This window comes from Clarias gariepinus, chromosome 6, assembly GCF_024256425.1.
Source record: "Clarias gariepinus isolate MV-2021 ecotype Netherlands chromosome 6, CGAR_prim_01v2, whole genome shotgun sequence".
Lineage (NCBI taxonomy): Eukaryota > Metazoa > Chordata > Actinopteri > Siluriformes > Clariidae > Clarias > Clarias gariepinus.
Window position 1 is genome coordinate 9,015,592 of NC_071105.1, and position 20,127 is coordinate 9,035,718.

At 38.7% G+C, this 20,127-nt stretch overlaps 2 protein-coding genes across 5 annotated transcripts in view; one reads left to right on the plus strand and one right to left on the minus strand.

The window, feature by feature from the left end:
• The first annotated feature begins 1,250 nt into the window (after window positions 1–1,250).
• LOC128526140 (transmembrane protein 125) lies at window positions 1,251–9,146 on the plus strand. 4 transcript variants are annotated; one of them, XM_053497727.1, is made up of 3 exons: window positions 1,251–1,645; window positions 4,659–5,012; window positions 8,377–9,146. In XM_053497727.1, the coding sequence occupies exon 3, from the start codon at window positions 8,438–8,440 to the stop codon at window positions 9,113–9,115; it is 678 nt and encodes a 225-aa protein (XP_053353702.1). In that variant the 5' UTR covers window positions 1,251–1,645; window positions 4,659–5,012; window positions 8,377–8,437; the 3' UTR covers window positions 9,116–9,146. The 4 variants fall into 4 exon arrangements, with proteins under 4 accessions (XP_053353702.1, XP_053353704.1, XP_053353703.1 ...); XM_053497729.1 differs by having other exon boundaries at window positions 1,251–1,608; XM_053497728.1 differs by having other exon boundaries at window positions 1,251–1,494.
• A 7,487-nt stretch (window positions 9,147–16,633) lies between these two features.
• The window catches only part of ap1m3 (adaptor related protein complex 1 subunit mu 3), a 29,737-nt gene continuing 26,243 nt past the window's right edge, over window positions 16,634–20,127 (minus strand). The window contains exons 10-12 of the mRNA XM_053499654.1: window positions 19,806–19,931; window positions 17,471–17,546; window positions 16,634–17,144 (exon numbers count right to left, since the gene is read on the minus strand). Coding sequence (XP_053355629.1) covers window positions 17,122–17,144; window positions 17,471–17,546; window positions 19,806–19,931 — 225 coding nt within the window. The 3' untranslated portion in view covers window positions 16,634–17,121. The remainder of the gene's footprint in view (window positions 17,145–17,470; window positions 17,547–19,805; window positions 19,932–20,127) is intronic.

Genomic DNA, 20,127 nt, shown 5'->3' on the forward strand with positions numbered 1-20,127 from the left:
AGTAAACTGGTTGGTAACGTCTAGTGTGCATAAACATATACACACTAAATGTTTATACATGAGCATATATATATATATATATATACTGTATATGTGTGTGTAAAAGGCGAAAGGCAAGCTCATGTATAAACACTTAGTGTTTTTTATATATACAATAAAATATTTATAAAATAAATAAATAAATAAATATATATAACAATTATTGTGTTAACATATAAAAAATTATATATATATATATATATATATATATATATATATATATGTGTGTGTGTGTGTGTGTGTGTGTGTGTGTGTTATATACGCAAATTATTTTATATTTTATATTATAATATTTTAGGGTTTTATAATTAAAATCTAAATAAAATAATTGATTAAATATTATATTAATTAGGTTAAAATAATTATTATAATATTTTATAAACCTATACACACTAAGTGTTTATACATGAGCATATATATATATACGTATATGTATACTGTATATGTGTGTGTAAAAGACGAAAGGCAAGCTCATGTATAAACGCTTAGTGTTTTTTATATATACAATAAAATATTTATAAAAATAAATATATATATAATAGTTATTGTGTTTACATATAAAATATGATAACAAATATATATATAAATATATATATATATATATATATATATATATATATATATATATATATATGTGTGTGTGTGTGTGTGTGTGTGTGTGTGTGTGTGTTATATACGCAAATCATTTTATATTAAAATATTTTAGGGTTTTATTTAAAATTTAAATAAAATAATTAAAATAAGGATTAAATATTATATTAATTGGGTTAAAAAATGTATTATAATATTTTATATGTAAACACAGTATTTTATATATACATATATAGTATAAATAAGTTTAATTATAATTGTTATAAAAATAATTGTAATCATTTGTATAATTGTTAGCCAAAAAAATGTATACACACTTCAGGAAAGGAAAAACTTATATATGTTATATATTGTTATATATGATAATAGTATTATAATAATAATAATAATATGATAACATCACATCATACTATTTTTTTTCTCTTTTCCTGGTGTGTGTGTGTGTGTGTGTGTTACCTGCGTTAGTTACTGTAGTTACTCCCCTGGAGTCGACTCTCGGATTCCCAATACCTGAAATAGAGTCGACTCTTCGTTTCGATCGATTCTCAGGCACTTCTCAGGAAGGTGCGATATGAGACCGGTTTTTTTTTAAACCATTATCTACCTTTGGACCCGGACTTGTGTTCCTGAGAGAGACAGTGAGCGGTAGAGCGAGAGAGAGAGAGAGAGAGAGAGAGAGAGTCACCTGCCATGCTGTTCGCCCGGAGAGACCGACAGACAGCAGGAGCGATTTGTCGACGCAGAGAGAGGAGAGAAGTTGCTGATATGTTGTTGTTCCTCCTCCAGGTTTTGAAGCCATGCTGGTGCTGGGGTGGAGGAGCCGGCTTCAGGAGGGATTATAGGATTTAAGGAGCGGGAATGGAGGTAAGACCCGAGGTGTAGAGTGTGGAGGAGGGAAACACACCAAGTTTGTTCTTAATGTGGAACATCAAAGAGACGCCTTTAAATGTAGCGTTTCACTTAAACCTTCACTTTGATGTATGTATATAAAACCAGAGCTTATTAAAGTTCTCAGGTAAGTAAGACTTGTGTAAGGACTAGGCTTTAACTGTTTTAAATACATGTTTGTGTAATCATGTTACTGGATCACACTGAGGATATTTGATCTCTGTGCTATATTTTCATGTTGGAGAAGCAGGAAACAGTCCCAAGCCATTCACCCTTTGACCAGCATTATTGACTATAAAATGCATGATCTGTGCATGGACTATCGGTTTGATACACAACAAAATAACACGTGTTGTACTGTATTATACAAAATAAACCATTCGGGAAACCCTCTAGAGATACACAATATATCATTTATACATTTATATTGCAGTATTAGAATTTTCAGGTACAATACTTCCTTATAAAAAAAAAAATTAGTCCGCTTTTCTTTTTACAAGGGCTGTTCAAGTCAAACCGGGACCGGTGATGAAATGTCTCGTGAAGGAAGGCTTAAATCCGATCGATATTTACAGATGATTACAAGCACAATGTGGTGATGAGACTCCTAACTGCAATAAAACATTTGCAAATGTTTTAAAGAAGGCTGTACAGTATGTCTGTGAATGGCGATCGTTGTCAAGGTGGCACAGAGCCCAACTAAAGTCTTCCCGAACATTTAGCCTGAATTGATTGAAAGACAACACACAATCATTCACGAACACCACTTGCACATTACAGGAACTCAGCTGGGAGTTGTTGCCACAACCGTACATACAGTCCTGTCCTCGCTTCAAGCCGTTTCCACATGTTTGGGCTATTAAAGGAGTTCCTGGGAGGCCAGCATTTCGGGCAAGAAGCAAGTAGTCCAATCATGGTTTTGGTGTGCTGAGAAAACTTTCCACCTTGATGGTATCCAAGCACTAGTGAAACGCTGGGATGAGTGTATTAGTGCAGCAGGGGATTATATATAGAAAAATAAAGTGTGTTTTTACTCTCATAACTGTGTTTTGTTAATCTGCAGAATTAAAAGTCCAGGTTTGACTTGAACGCCTCTTTTATAATTTTATCCACTTGCAATAATGTTTTTCTCTGACTAGTGACAAAGATGTGTGTCCATTTTCCCAACCAAAAAATGTTAGGCTCTTAAAAATAAGGTTAAAGGTTAGGCTAAATTAAGACTTTCATAAAACCACAATAGTCAGTGAAAAGACATGCCTAACAAGATTGTTAAAGACTTATTTTTCTCTGATTGCTGGCTTTATCTTTAACCATTTCACATTAAACATTCATTGGTGTCTTTAAAATATATTTAAAGTGTTCTGTAGCCAATTAAACATAGCTTGTCACCAGGGTGGTACCCTTATCTTTTGGACCTTTGATATATATCATAGAATTTCATAAGTGTTTAAGGAGGAGTTAAGTTTGGCACTAAAGAAATAAACACACACGCAGTTCCTCATCCGTAGTCAGAAGGGCAATGCAAACCTGACATTCAGTTTGTAGCGTGGCAGACATCGGGCTACTGAGATTCCAGAAAGTTCTGCAGCAAAAAGGGAGAGAGAGAGAAAGAGAGAGAGAGAGAGAGAGTGGTGACTCAGAAGCTTTGAGAGAGAGACGGAATGGGTGCAGTCATCTAACCTGGCCTAATACTGATCACCACCAATGGAGGTCAGAATGGAGCACGGTGCCAGGTGGAAAGCTAGAACCCTGCCATCCTCCGATTCAGGTTAGGATTTTTGGGTATTGCACAGATGACCTGGAGGAAAGCCAGAGGTCTGCACTGTGTTTGAGGGAATGGAGATGAGGGGAGGGAAAGGTGAAGCGGTTTCCTTTCGGTCAGCAATGTAGAGCTGGGTGGATGTGCATGCTAATTGGTGATTTAATTAGTTCTTAAATATTGCAGCTGTGCACAATAACAGCAGGTTAGATGCTGACAAAAAGGACTAAACCAGAGGCGACGAAACAGCTTTGTAGTTGCAGTGCAAACAAATCTAAGCTACATTTGTTCAGTGTGTATTTTCCAGATCTATATCAGAATGTTCTTTGCAGGAAGAACACGTACATTAAACACTGAAGTGAGATAGAGCTATCCATCTTTGTTCTGTTTGTTTTCTGCTCAAGTGAAATGGACCAGCAATAGTGAGGACCTTTGAGAGAGAGAGAGAGAGAGAGAGAGAGAGAGACAGGTGGTTACAAAAGCAGATCCTGATGTGATACAGTGAGACGGTTACAACAGTAAACATCGGTTAAAACGCAGGGTAATAAAAGTAGAGTTTGTTGAAAGGCGGAGGGCGAGAGAGAAAACGCGAAAAAGGAGGAGAACCACCTTTGATTTTCCATCACATTAACCTGGCCAGCCAGCAAAACGCCAATAGTTCGACTGAGAGGGAGTTAGGGAGGCAGACATAAGAGGCCATTGAAGAAAAAAAAAAAAGGATAAAGACAGATTAAGGCAGGAACTCGGGAGATATGTATTAAGTTTAGTTGTACATCGTGAAGAGTTTCCTCGCTCTTCCTCATCTATCGCGGTAATCAGTAATCAGAGCTGTATGTGCAATCTGAAAAATGTGTTAGCAGGGTTTGCATTAGAACGCATTGATCTATCAGAAATGGTTGTTTCTGTACCTAACGTACTGTACGATGAATTCTGATTAATATACTCATAGATTGCAGGTACATGGTGTGTCTTTTATAGGTTGGAAAATGCCAGATAAAGAAAGGACACTCCAAAGGCTTTTTGTTTCTTTACATTACAATTTCTCAGATAAAAGCTCAGCTAAAAAGATAAACCCATGACAAATGCAAGCGCAAAGGGATTATGCACTGTACAGTGACTGTCCTAGTAAAAGAATCCATCACTTCATGTGTAAACATATTGTTAGCTAAATATTAATCAAAGCATGGGACTTAGCGACACATTGGAGCATTTACAGTACTTGCCTGGTGGTCTAGTTTATATATTATAAAGGAAACGATCCATTATATTAATAATAATAATCGCACTAAACAGGATGCAAGACAGAGTAGCCTCTTAATCCGACAGCTTCCACCTTGAAATGTCAATGCCTTTTTTTTCCCCTTTTTTTTTTCCTCTTTAGGACAGTGAGAAGTTAACCTCATCCAGGCCTAGACAAAGACACAGAGTCTCACTTCACGGTCTGTGTCCTGCAACCAGCCTGGCGAGAAACAAGGCATCGGCTGTTGCACGCTGACCAAAGACAAGAAAAAAGGAGGCTTTGTGAACGCTTCCTATTCAGACACGTCTCCCGTAGCTCTACAGAGCCTGACACCAAAGGATACTGCTTCACTCTGGATCAGACTGTGAACCCAGACGGCCTCGATGTTTGGCACGAATCAATCAGGAGAGGGTGGAGCCCTGTTTGCGCTTTACAGAGTTTTATATTAACCGCTCAGAACACCAAGAGGATATTTAGTCAAGGTGGTACGCACAGGTAAAAAGCCTTTCAAAAAACAAAAGTCACATAAATGACGTACGAGTATGATTTATATGTGTGTTTTTAAGGCAATTTACTCATACAGTCACATGTAAGAAACATATCATCATACAGTAGATATATATATATATATATATATATATATATATATATATATATATATATATATGAAATGTGTTTTTTGGTCATATTGAAACAAAATGACACCAAAGTCAGACCAACCTTGTGATCCTATCTCATGCCAACACCGGCATTTTTGTTTAAAGCTAGTTGTAGCTAGTTCTCCAGCTGGATGTGTGCTGTTTTCTTATCAGCGTCCGCCCATTTCTCGTTACCGTTTGTGTAAATTCCTGACCTGAAGAGATAAACAATCCTGTCAATAATCTTGTCTTGATCTGAGGAATTAGCTGCTTTTACAGTTACAGCTCATTTGCAAAACCCTCACACTGACATCAATCATTACAAAGATTTAAGCCAAGGTTTGCACTGCCATTTGAAGTGTCCATTTTTTTCCAATTCAATTTTCTTATTTAAAATGTACTGTAATTGAATCAGATCAGTTTACCATTTAATTGGCATATCTAGCTTTGAAGGTGCAAAATGGTATTATATTGTGAAATAAAGGATAATTAGACCCCCCAAAAAACAGATTTTGTGTACACCTCCTAGAGACCTAACGATTGAAAAGCTGGAAGGCTTGTAGCATATGTCTTTATCAGCTCTGCTCATCAGGATCCTGATATTTTTGCACAGTTTTCTTTGGAATTTCATAAGGGGTATTGGTGGCTCAGGGGAAGGCTTCTTAACATGCTACTGTATGTGGAACGCGTCCAGTTCAATTCCCACTTTATGCCCCAAAACTAGCCACTGGACCCAAGGCATTCTTAGTGCCAGTCTCAAGCCTGGATAAAAAATGTAAAAAAATAAATGGGAGGGTTGCATCCAGCATAAAAACTGTGCCAAGCTGAATCTGCAGATCAGATGATCCACTGTGGCGACCCCTTATAAGGAGCAGCGGAAAACAGCAACATCATCAACAACTTTGAAATTGCTTAAGCTCTGCGAGATTGGATGGAAACCATTGGGGAACAACAACTATCAAGTTCTGACACAGCATGCCCAGCCATCTTGCCCTCAACCCTGATAATAATAATAATACCACAATCCCTACTGATGAACATAATCCCCACAACAGGAAGCTTCACTGAGAGCATTCTGATCAGTTTCCATGGTCTCATTAGGTCAGAGAACCTTTCCCTTTTCACACATTTAATTGGATTTAATAGTAGATGGCTCAGTGGTAGGTTTCTTGCCTGCCATGTGGAAGGCCCAATGCCCAAACCTCAGCCACTGGATGCAGTGCCAATCCCAAGACAGGATAAAATGGCAGTAAAACCTGCTGCCAAAACTTTGTTGAACCCTTGATGGGAACAGCCAAAAGTCCAACAACATAACGACAACATTTCTTTAATCTTGTTTAGATTACATCTTGGATGTAGAAATCTCCAGCACCTCTTCAGCTTCCTGGTTGCTTCTGTGACTCATGTCATCCTTACTCAGTCACTGGCTTCTGGTGGATAACCTCTAGGAAGCGTTTTCCTGATTTTCTCCCTAATTTAGTTGTGTCCAATTCCTCCCCGTCACTAGGGGGCTCCCACATTAAGGCTACTACTTCCACTCAGTCGGAAGGGCCGGAGACTATCACGTGTTTCCTTCGAACGGAGTAACACACTCGGAGGACAGCGCTATACGATGGGATGAAGTACCTCTCATCCCTCCCCTCTGAGTGAGCTCGGCCAATCAGCTCTCTCTAGACCTCCGGCTGCGAGAGGTTACAGCATCACCCGGGAATCGAACCAGCGATCTCCGGATGATAGAGCGAGCAGTTTACCACTGCGCCACTCAGAGGCCTTCTTTTTCTTTTTATAGTATTGAATTATGAATAATGATTTATCGACTGTTCAATTACTAAAACTAATTTTGTTGTATTTTTATTCGTTAATAAATTTGTAAATCATTTTGCCAACTTTTAAATGGAAAGTCTATTTCCAATCCAGTTTAATGGTGGTAAATATTCTAAGGCTCTCCGTATGTACTTTTCCATTCTATGTACTGTTTGATGTCCCTTTGTAATGACGGGAAAACACCTGTTTGCATGCCACTCGTCATGCCAACACACCCGGTCTAGGTTTATGATAAATCATCTTATCGATGACGTCCCATATTATTTCTGGATGAATACATTTCCATTTTAGCATTGTTTATCTCCAGTGCTTTGCTCAGGTGCTTTCTTTAAATACAGCAAGCTATTTCAAAGCATTGCATGCTGGTGACCAGAGTCTACAGAGACTTAATTAACAATATCACATATGCTCTCATTGAACCATACTGTGATTTTAAGCACTCCGGATGAAAAACAATTATAGCCAACAGGAAAAATAACCTGCAAGGTGTTCGTATTGAGCAAGACTTGCGGCACTAGAGAAGTTTTTTTTTTCTTCTCTCGCTTTCTCTGGTTTATAGATCGGCCTTGCGCAGTAGTGTCTTTATTTTTTGAGAGTAGAGGTGATATTCTGCCAGGAAGCTGACTGCTGACTGCTCCACTAAAGCTGCTGACAGGATTTTAATGAAAAGCTGTCAGTGCCACAACCTCACTTTGAGGTTCACAGAGACCAAAGGGACATGCTGTTGATGGACAAATTAACATAGCAAGTGGGAATTTCTTCTCATAATATCCGCTCTTCCATTTATGTTTTAATAATAATAAGATGATCATAATAATAAAATAATAATAATAAGTGGGGTGTTCAAGTCAAACAGGGACTTCTCATGAATGAAGGCCTTAAAACAGATTAATATTTACACAGTACAAGGATTTTTTTATCAGAAGGCTTTAGGTCTGTGAATTAGTTCCCATGAACATTTAGCGTTGAAATTGTCACAACAGAGACACAACTGTCTGCGGAAACTGTTTACGCAAACACCCTTTGAACTTACAGTACAAGCATTTTCCACATGTTTGGGCCATTAAAGGGGTTCCTGGGAGGCCAGAGTTTCAGAAATGAAGCAGGCAGTCCGATCATGGCTCTGACGTACTCTTTTTAACTTTTTAACTTAACTTCAAGTATCAAAACTTTAAATCCATGAAATAAGTGCATTAGTGTAGCGATAAATTATATAGAGAAATAAAGGGAGTTTTTACTCGTTCTGTTTTTCTGCACTATTAAAAGTCCCAGTTTGACTTAAACACTCCTCGTAATAATAATAATAATAATAATCGAGTCTTGTATGTCGCTTTGCATAAAAGCATCTGGCTATTAAACCAACCTCAATAACACAATGTCTTTTTCCTGCATGGCAGGTGTTGCTCTCTGCCCCATCCCTGACATTGGCAGCGTTCCACCAAATTCCTAACAAGCAACATGTCGGAGCTAGACGACTTCCCTCCTACTCTTCCTTCTCGCGGCCTCAATCAAGCCGATCCGTCCCGTATTCAGCAGGACATCCTGGAGGAGCAGGTGGAGCTGTGGTGGTTCAGCGAGCCGAGGAAGTCTCTGCTGTGTTACAGCGCCTCCGTGGCCTTGGTGGTGGGTTGCGGCGTAGGTGGAGTCGGCCTGTTGTCCAGCACCACCAGCCTGTCCAGCGAGTGGCGCCTGGGAGCGGGCACGGCGCTGTGCATGCTGGCGTTAGCCGTGGTGCTCAAGCAGCTGCTCAGCTCGGCTGTCCAGGACATGAACTGCGTGCGCAGCCGTCAGCGCATAGACGTCCTGAAAAGCGGAGGCTTGTCCGACGTGCTGGTCGTGCTCCTCACTGGAATTTCCTTGGTCATCTGCGGAGCTGTGCTGCTCAACGTGGCTCTGGGATACCACATGCCCAAACCGGGCCAGGCTCTCAATGATATGTATATATCGGGAGTGGTGTTGTTGGCAGGTGGCGGGTTCACGGTGGTGGCCGTCACAGTTTACTCACTTGTGGTTTTCATCTTGGCGAGGATAAGATCCCAGAGGAGCTTGAGAGACAGAATGCTGGGAATTTTCACTGTATCGGGGCAGATGCGTGCCCGGCGGGAGACAGCATCAAGCCTGGCACAACTCATATGACTGTGGAATATTTTATATATATATATATATATATATATATATATATATATATATATATATATATATATAATAACTTGGACAGAACTACAGAATCTATTAAAAAAAATGGACCATCAATGTTAAAATTTTTTATGTTCTTCAGAAACTACACTGCAGAAGAGGTAATCAATAAAGAAACACAGCCACTAGTGACCATTTTTGCACATTTTGATGGATGAATGTATAAAACTAGAAGCGCGATGGTATACAATACATACTGTATTATCTCTCTTATATTATGTATACTAGTCTCACTGTGCTCCCAAGCCCAAGCCCTTTTATCGTTATGCACCACTATGTTTTACACAAACCGATGAAATACGGAATTTATTTTTTTTCTTCATTATGGACGTCGGCTCCTCACTGCACAAGCGTCGCATCCAAAACATGTTAATGAGCTTCACCAAACATCAATTCACCATCTGTGGGGAATCGACTGCGTGTGTCCTTCACACATTTATTTATGTGAGCGAAGAGGCGTGTCCCAAACATAGATCCATCTGGACCTTGCTTGTCAGAGCTGCTTAACGTGTGGTAGGACGCATCAGCCATGTCGGTTTGCACGTCTGTGACCTCCGTGTGGGCTCGGCTCGAGCACTACACACCGTCCGTCAAATAAAACCAGCGTTCCAGCTATACGAAGAGTGAAGACATTGACTGTATTTTAATTTACAGCTGTTTATTATTATTATTATTATTGATTATTATTATTGATTATTATTATTATTGATTATTATTATTGCACTTTTATCGACAAGTCATTTAATATGGCATAAAGTCATTTATCATTTTAAAAATATTGTAACTCTCGGTCAGTCGGGAGAGCTAATTAAAAAATGTTCAGAATTTCGATTGTGGGGGAAAAAGAAAAAAGTTTTCTATACAACACTTAAAAAAAAATTATTAAGCTCAGATTTAAATATGCTGTTGAATTATGGGCTCTTTCTTACATAATGAGAATATCATCATATCATACAGCTTGATTGAGTGTGAATTGAGGCTTATCAACATATTTTATTTGGGAAAGAATACACAAATATAGAATTATGAAGAAATATGAAGAAATATACATGGTCAATGTTAGCATTGTTATTAATATATTATACAGTGTTGAATGTTTAGGGATCATTTAAATAAATTCATTTTATTGTTTCATTGAAATAAAAGAAGAATCCTTGTTTTCTCAAGATATGCGTCTTTGTTGTTAATGAATAGATGATTATTATACATTTAGGTAAAAAAACAGGTTATGTTACATGTTCGAAAAAATTTACATTTAACCAAAAATACAAATAAATAGATGTTATGAGGAATGAGTAAAAAGTAAAAAGGAGCTTCATTTCTCTATATAATCCCCTGCTACACTAATACACTTATCTCAGCATTTCACTACTGCTTGCATACCATTAGGGTAGAAAGTTTTCTCAGTATGCCGGAACCATGATCGGACTGCCTGCTTCACCTCTGAAACACTGGCCTCCCAGGAACTCCTTTAATGGCCCAAACATCAGCAAGTTATCCATCGATTTTCAAGGATGATGGTTTCAACCGCTGAATGTAACGGGAACAACTGTAGTATATACGACGGAAGTATGGCATTCTTTAAAATGTTAGCTCCATTTAAATTTCCCACTGCGGATCAGTATCTCATCACCGTAATGTGCTTGAAGTCTTCTGTATAAGAAGCAAAAAGTTTTACACCTTATTTCTCGAGAAATTTCATCACTAGTCCCGGTTTGACTTGAACCTCTCTCCTATAAAATACTCACTCACTGACTACATTAGGAGGAAAACCTGTACACTAAAATCATTCCAAATTATAATTTGCCTTCATTACGAATATATCAACACATAATGTAATAAATGCTCACTGCTACATGACAAAGTTTCCTACTTATTTGTTTACATTACTGCGAGTTTAACCTTTAAAAATGCCAATGAAGAAACCTAGAGGCCATGAGAAATTGACTGAGTGAGTGCAACATTTGCACTTTTTTCCCCCCTGAAATTTATAAGCATGAAAACCTTAGAGAAACATGAATTAGGTCTAAATAAATGATTAAAGTCGTCCTTTATTGTTTGTAGTAGTGCTGTTAAAAATGCATGTTGAAATAAATAGCCACAGGCAGAATATTCCAGTCGTAGAGTATATGGTGTCTCTGTTTACTGACTGTGTGTGTGTGTGTGTGTGTGTGTGCATTGATCTTCCAGCTGAGTCAGTACAGGTCATGGAATGAAGGATGGGACAGGATGAGGGGGAGGCAGGACTGTGGTGATGTTGGTTCTTGCTTTCGACAGGCAGGCCATTGTGTTTAAACTCTGTTCACTCACGAACCGAACAATGACTGTGTCTGAAACCCCATTGTTGTTAAACCCGTGACCTCGTCCGAGCAGGGAACTAATTACAGTAGGGCTTGTATCTGGTGCCATGATGTACGCAGCAGATCTCTAAAGTCCTGTAAGTTGTGAAGTAATGCCTCCATGGATGGGAATTGTTTCTCCAGCGTGTCCCGCAGATTTTTGATTGGATTGAGATCTTCGGAAGGGCTTAGAAATCTTCATCACGCTCCTCAAACCATTCCTGCATTATTTCTTTTACAGTGTGCTGCTGAAAGAGGTTCCATGAAGGAGGTGTACATCAATGATCTGATGTACAGTAGCATCCACATGATGGGCAGGACTTAAGGTTTCCCAGCAGAACATAGCCAAGAATATCATACTCAATGAGTCTGGCTTGCCTTCTAATCATAGTTTATTCTGGTACCATCTGTTCCCCAGGTATAGTAAGTGATGCAGATGCACGTGGCCAACCGCATGATGTAAAATATAATGTGATGCATCGAACCAGGCCATGTTCTTCCATTGCTCCGTGCTGTCAAGCTCTGACGCTCACATGTCCATTTGGTAGTGGAGACTGGTTAGACCAGTTTGTGGCTTCACAGCCCCATACATAGCAAGCTGTGATGCACTGTGGGTTCTGACACCCTTCTATCACAGCCAGCAAATTGTGCAACAGTAGATCTTCTGTGACATACAGTAAGCCAGCCTTTGCTTCCTATTCCTAAGGTTTTCTATACAACTAGGTGTAATTTAATATGCTGTTGCAGTATCGGCTCTTTCTTACATATTGAGAATATCATCACATTTTATTTGGTAAAAAAATTAAAAAATTATAGAATTTTGAAGAATTAAACATGTTCCATGTTAGCATCGTTCTTCTTCTTTTTCTTTGTCTTTCGGCTGGTTTGGACATGTTCAGAGGAGAGATTGTGAATATATCGGTAGAAGGAGGCTGAGGTTGGAACTGCCAGGCAGGAGGTCAAGAGAAAGACCAAAGTGGAGATTTATAGATTTAGTGAGAGAGAACATGAAGTTAGTTGGTGTGAGAGAAAAGAATGCAGAGGATAGGGTTAGATGGAGGCAGATGATTCGCTGTATACAATGTTGAACGTCTTGGGATTATTTAGGCTAAATAAATTCATTTTATCGTTTCATTGAAGTAAAAAAAATCCTTTTTAAAAAGAAAATCCTGTTTTATCATGATGTGCTGCTTTTTTGTTAATGAACAGATGATTATTATACATTCAGGTGTAAGGCAGGCTATGTTCCTGTGAATTGTTTAATAACTCCATGTTTGAAAAATGAAAGAATAATACATAAATAATACAAATAAATAGATGCTAGTAGTAATAGAGCAACATGTGTAATGCATATAAGATATTAAAATAGCATTTCTTTTTTTTTAAATGAATGTTTGTACATGAGGGATGAGAGCCAAACTGGACTTTTGATTGTGAAGAATAACAGAACACAGTTATAACTCCCTTAATTTCTATCTATTTTCAATCCACTGCTTGACTAATGCACTTAGACTAGCATTTCACTAGCACTTGATTTCATGCACCATCAAGGTAGAAAATGTTCTCAGAACACCAAAGCCATGATTGTAATGCCTGGTTCACCTCTGAAATTCTGGCCTCCCAGGAACTCCTTTAATGCACCAAACACGTGGAAATGCCTTGGAGCGAGGTCAGGACTCTACCGTGGATGTGGCAATATGTCCTGTAATGCGCAAGGGTTGTGCAAGTCGATTTTCAAGGATCAGGCGTTCATCCGCAGTGGTCCTTCCTTGGACTACTTTTGGATACTAACCATCTCATACCAGGAACAACCAGAAGACCTGCTGTTTGGGAGATGCACTGACGCTGACTCAGTCATCCAGCCATCACAACTTGACCCGTGTCAAAGTCACTCAGATCCTTACACTTACCCATTTTTTTCAATGTTATTCAGGTCACCCTTCAGTGTTTATAATGTTATAGCTGATCAGTGTATACAGACAGTCAATTAAAGGACTTCTTCGCATAATCGACAATCACACAATACACAGTGACTATCTAAGCATTTAGATACATACACATTTTTTTAATTTCATTCAATAATAATTGGTGAAAACGCTATACAAAGAAAAATAAATTGAATCAAATTGAATTGAACGATGATGCTTTCACATTTGTAGGCAGGTGATACAGTTTTCAAATAATCCTGGTGTATGCTAGCACTAAAGTAAGGCACACTGCAAGTTTTACTTCCTATTCTTAAAAGGCATTCACTTTCTTTTTGTATAAAAGATGGACTTTTTATTCTTATGAACATCTATTTTCAAGATCGCAAACACATATAGTGTGTTCAGAACCTTATTCTGTTTTCCCCCAAAGTCCTTTAATTATATATATATATATATCATAATATAATGTTATAGTCTACTTTGCAATATACAGAATAAAGGCTACAGTGCAATATTTTTTGTATGATCACTACAATTGCTTTAATTCAATTTGATTTGCCTAGCGCTTTGAACATCGTCACAATGTATGCGGCTGGATTTAGATTTGGATCTCTAAGAAGCAAACCGGGATTGACAAAGAAAAGTAAAAAAAAAAAAAAAACTTTCTGAGAAAGCCTGAGGAATAAAACTTTGAGAGGAACCAGATTCCCAGGCGAACCCGTTCTCTTCTGATGTGACGCAGAGCAGTGGATTATAAATCATTACTCATCTACAAGTGCACGCTACACAGTGCGGTATTGACTAAAGATGACTGTACACACCCAGCAACAGCCTGATAACATTTTCCCTCCTTTCCTTCTATCCTACCTGTTTATCAGATCTAAAGGTTGATTGTCGAAAGGCACACTAACTTTGACTTCTTTCACCCTTTCATAACCTCTTATCAATAAATGAGAAACTGACTGAGTCCATAACTGGGGAGTAAATTATCCCTTGCATGTCACTGGTCTCTAGTGAGGAATGGGGGAGGATAATAATATACTGTATTATTTATATTGTATGTATTATATAGTGCACATAATATGTATTCAGCTGGCTCTGCAGAAGCGCGGTATAATATTCCAGACTCCCACCAGCCTTGCTGATACAGTAATGTAATGTTCTGAGTGCTGAATATGGAGAATTACTGATTTCTCCGCAATCAAATTTCAATGACAGTGGCAGAAAGGACGTGATTAATCATAAGACTTTTAGACAGAGCAAGAGGTATAATATTGATTCTCGTTCTTTCTCACTGTTGCATAATTCAATTGAAGCTGAACTAACACAGTTTATAGTTATATAACAAAAAAAAAAAAAACTCTTTCAAAGTATGAGGCTGTACAACTAAAGTTTCCTGGATGATAAACTTTCGTTCTTACACTACCTGACAAATCAGCACTTCTCTGCACCCGTGTTCTCTATTTTACCTTTGTGTACAGTATGTGTGTGTGTGGTTTGTGAGGAGCGAATCTCTTGACAATATACACATGGGACTTTGGAGATTACTAGGACATTTGGTCCTCAAACTTTGTTTTTTAAATGACATATACAAAAAGACACACACACACACACCATGCTCTAGTTGATAAGTTACTAAGGCTAAGGTTGTAAATGGATTCACAAACCATGAAGATTGTGTGTTACATGTGTTTATTTTTGTGTTTGTGTTCATATATATCTTCCTTTTTTGTGCATGTACGTCTGGTGTGCTTGTGTATTTGTGTTTGTGAGTGTGTGTCTAAGTGCAAAGAAACCCTCCAGGCTGCAGTGCTTGTGCGGCGAATATATAGAGTTACATGACCAACAGCCTTATTAATGATTGATTTCATGCACCAGGTATTTATTTCTTCGCTCAGTAAGGTTCTGTAGAAAAGAAGCAATAAAAACTCGGACATCATTCTGTATCTGTGATTATAATAGATAACAAGTCATATAAGATATATTTATTGTAGTATCCCTAAAAACAAAACAAAAAAACAGTTTTCAAACTGAACAATGTAACTGTAAAATATACTGCACAAAAATGAAGGGAACACTTAGTCCAAGTTTGACTTGAACACCACACATACAGTATGTGTAAATATACATATACATACACACACACACACACACATATATATATATATATATATATATATATATATATAGTGAAATCCATGTTACCCGGATTGCGAGTTAAGTTTCCACTATTTCTTATGGGAAAAGGGTTTACGAGTGTTTTGGAATACGAGCTCGCTTTCGGACCAAATTATGCTTGTAATCCAAGGCTCCACTATATATATATATATATATATACTATAGATATGATAAAACTGTAAAGTGCCTCTAGGGTCCGGGTTCGATTCCCGGCCAGGCTCGATTCCCGTCTCTGTGTGCATGTTCTCCCTGTGCTTGGTGGGTTTTCTCCGGGTATTTCGGGTGCCACCCAAAATCCAAAGATATGCAGGTTAGGCTAACTGGCGTTCCAAAATTGCCCGTTGTGTGTGAATGGGTGTGTGAGTGTGTGTATGCCCTGCGATGGATTGGCACCCTGTCCAGGGTGTACCCTGCCTCGTGTCCTAATCCTCCTGGGATAGGCTCCAGGTCCCCGCGACCCTAAATGCAGGATAAAGCGGTATCGACGATGAGTAAGTGAGTGAGTGAGTTGGCGTGTCTGTTCTTCGAAGATAATTGCGAAAAGATCATTTGGTGGGATGTAAGATGAGTAATAGAACACATCAAGATGGTTTTTGAATTTTTTCTGTCTGTTTCAAACTGTTTGTTTGTGCACGCATCAGGTAAGAACTACTGAACGAATTTTAGTTTTAATTCACAGGTGTATTTGGCCGAGCTTGAGTTAACATATAGGCTTTGTTTCATCACAATCGGGAAGAGAAGATATGATACTTTGAAATTTAAATAGAAAACGCCCTTATATCATTAAAAAACTTCAACAGATGGTGCTGTACATTTTATAATACATGCTTATGAGTGAGCAATAAAATACAACTTGAACAAAATCGTGGGCCGACAAACAAAGGGCAATTTGGAAACGCCATTTAGTCTAATCTGCATGTCTTTGGATTGTGTGGAGGAAACCTGAGTACCTGGAGAAAACCCATGAAAACTCCACATACTGGACAACAGTCAACAGTGCCAACCACTACAACCTGTGCCACCCTATATATATATATATATATATATATATATACATATACATACACACACACACAAGTCAAACCAGGAGTAAGAATTCCCTTTGTATGTATATATTTATTTACTGATCAGTATACAAAAAAAATTATAAACTTTACACAGGAACCGTAACAGACCACAATTATAAACAAAGTAAATACAAAACAACACTAAGCTAAATTTTCAAATCCATATTAGACTAATATCCATTGTTCTACATTGTTAGTTTTGTGTTCATCAATACCATTATCTGAACACACTCGATCACATACCTGAGCGATGCACACCCACACACCCACACACCCACACAAATCGTAAAAGGAACAGGCCGTAACGGCTCGACCGTTGTGTGAGAACAACACCACACTGTCTCGGTCTCTCTGTTTCTCTTATCTTCATGGAACAACCAGACGGAAGGTCAGCACTTCCTGTGCGATCCTCCGACCCACTCTGAACACTCCTTTCAGTTTGTCCTTAGCTGATAATCTGCCAAATTGGATCATTTTAAGAACACTGTTAGATGATATATCACTGTATGAACAGGTGTATCACTGTGTGTGTATTATCTGTGTACATTCAAATTTCTAGCAAATAACTGAAGCGAGATGAAAGATTCAAGTGTGTCTCGCTGTCCTCAGGTGTCGCTGATGCAAATGGAAAACTGATAGTCTACACTGTTGGTGTGTGAGAGAAAGAGAGAGTGAATGTCTCGCTCTTTCTGCCTTTAGACAGAGACTGTCTGAAATTCTGTGTGTGTGTGTGTGTGTGTGTGTGTGTGTGTGTGTGTGTGTGTGTGTGTGTGTTTGGCTCACCTCCACTCTGTGTAATATATCGCACCCATGGTAATGCCTGATATCCACTCTTCTCAATGATCTTTAGGTATCGGACCTGAACACATGAGGACACACATCGTTATACACACAGCTAGCCACTTTACTTAACACAGCTTTACTCTTTAAACACACCTGAACGCCACACTTCTGACTCTCGATATCCTGATTCACGATACTATGACACATGGTTTTGAATAATTTAACTTGCATTATTCATGGATTGTGAGTGAAAGATTAGTAAACTGTTCAAAATCGAATCGGAGGATGTCAGGGTTCTAGCTTTGCACCTGGCTCTGTGCTCTATTCTGACCTCCATTGGTGGTGATCATTATTAGACCAAGTTAGACGATGCACCTCAAAGGGTCACCACTCTCTCTCTCTCTCTCTCTCTTTTTTGCTGCAGAACTTTCTGGAATCTCAGTAGCCCGATGTCTGCCACGCTACAAACTGAATGTCAGGTTTGCATTGCCCTGCTGACTACGGATGAGGAACTGATCATGTGTGTGTGTGTGTGTTTGGGGGATAAGTGTTAAACTTATCTCGTCCTGGAATAAACATACATTTCTATAATACATATCAAAGGTCCAAAAGATAAGAGCTTTTCTGTGGGATGAGACTGGTGACTAGCTATGGTACTGTTTAATGGGCTACAGAACACTTTAAATATATTACACCACCGAATGTTCAGTGTGAAATGATAAAAAAAAAAATTATTTAAATTAAAAGTTTTTAAGCTCTATATATTTAGGAGCCAAACATGATCAAAAAACATTTTTTGCTTGGCGAAATGGAAACACATGGATGTCACTGGTCAGTCAGGGATCCCTTATTGCGAGTAGTCAAAATTATACAAAGAGAGTTCAAATCAAACCGGGACTTTTTGATTGTGCAGAATAACAAGACAATTATAAAAGAGTACAAACTCCCTTTATTTCTCTATAATCCCCCGCTACACTAATGCACTTATCATCCCAGTGTTTCACCAGAGCTTGGATACCATCACGGTAGAAATTTTTCTCAGTACACCAGAGCCATGATCTGACTTCCTGCTTCACGTCTGCTGAAACTCCTATAATGGCCCGTGTGGAAATGGATCGGAGTGAGATCAGGACTGTTCAGGGGATGTGGCGATAACTTGCTTGGGTGGAATGATTTTCCTCCCGCAAGTTAGCGACAAGTTATCTGTCAATTTTCAATGATCAGGTGTTCCACTCACTGAATGTTTAAGGAAAAGACTGCAGTGGGCTCCGAGCCACCTAGGCCGGGGTCATCATTCCCGGACGTATGGCCTTCTTCAAAAAATTTGCACCATTCAAGTATTTTACCGCACCTAAGAGTCTCATCAGCGTACTCTGCTTGAAGTCTTCTGTAAATGTCAATCGGTTTTACGGCTTCACTCACTTCAAAGTGTCTTTGAGCTTTGTGTAAAGCATTATAACTCCTCATTCAAACTCATTAGAAAGAAGCTTTAAGGAATAAAAAATAAGCTCTGTCTAGCCTTTGTGAGCTGTGTGTATATAAATATGGGTTAAAAAGTCAGTATTGATTTAAAGAGATTAAAGATGTATTTGGATTATCTCATTGAATTTTTTTTATCCTTTTTCACGAGCACAGGGGAATGTATTGATTAGCTATGACATTAAGACGACCGACACATTAATTAAATGACATTGATTATGAATTATTCAATTATATACCAGTAGGATGGTGACAAGATCATGGGCATCATGGGCACCCGAGGCTCATTTACGCCTGTGGGGAGCAAAGACCAGCCCGTCCGGTCTGATCCCACAGAAAAGCCAATGCTGCACAAACTGCTAAAAACGTTAATGTTGGCCAGGATTGAAGGGTATCAAAATATTAATTGCATTGTAGCCTTCTGCACACGGGGCTTAGCAAGGAACCTGTTCAAGGTTGTTCATCTGACAACTAAATTCCCCAAATCTCAATCCGACCGAGCATCCATGGGATTTGCCAGACAAGCCAGTTGGGTCCATGGAGGCCTTAAAGAATCTGGTGTTAACTTCCTGGTGCCAGTCACCACAGCACACACCCAGAGGTCTTGTGTAGTCATACCTCCTGGGGCCAGAGCTGTTTTGGTGCACAAACTGAACTTACGCAATATCTGGCTTAATGTTTCGGGTTGTAATGTTATGGTTGATTGGTGTATACTCTATATAGACGGGGATGAGGGATGAACAGAAAAAAATGATTATGAACATCCATGACATGATAGGGTGAAAAAGCACTAGGCAGCATGCTTCATAGAGATGGCGTGAATTTGTGACTGTAATGATTAGAAAGTGAGACTCACCTGAATACCAGACACTGTGAAATAAGGGATCTCAAACTTCACTGTGATTGGTCTCTTTGCCTCTTGTTCATCACTCTCCACGCTTGGCAGTCCAAAATGAGCTCTCATTATGTACTCCTTTCCTCCCTGCACGTACACACATGCCACACACACACACACACAATAATGGCTTATTATTTCAGGACACCATTGTTAAACTGAGCTCAAATATGTTACATCTGTTACATGATGTTCTGTTACATCTTGCTCCTTTTACGTTGACTGACGATAAAGATCAGTATAAAAACTAGTTTTGTACTACGCCAACGGGGGGCAGCACAAA

What these genes read in the sequence shown, in the direction of transcription:
- LOC128526140 (XM_053497727.1), top strand. Translation starts at nt 8,438, where the DNA reads ATGTCGGAGCTAGACGACTTCCCTCCTACTCTTCCTTCTCGCGGCCTC.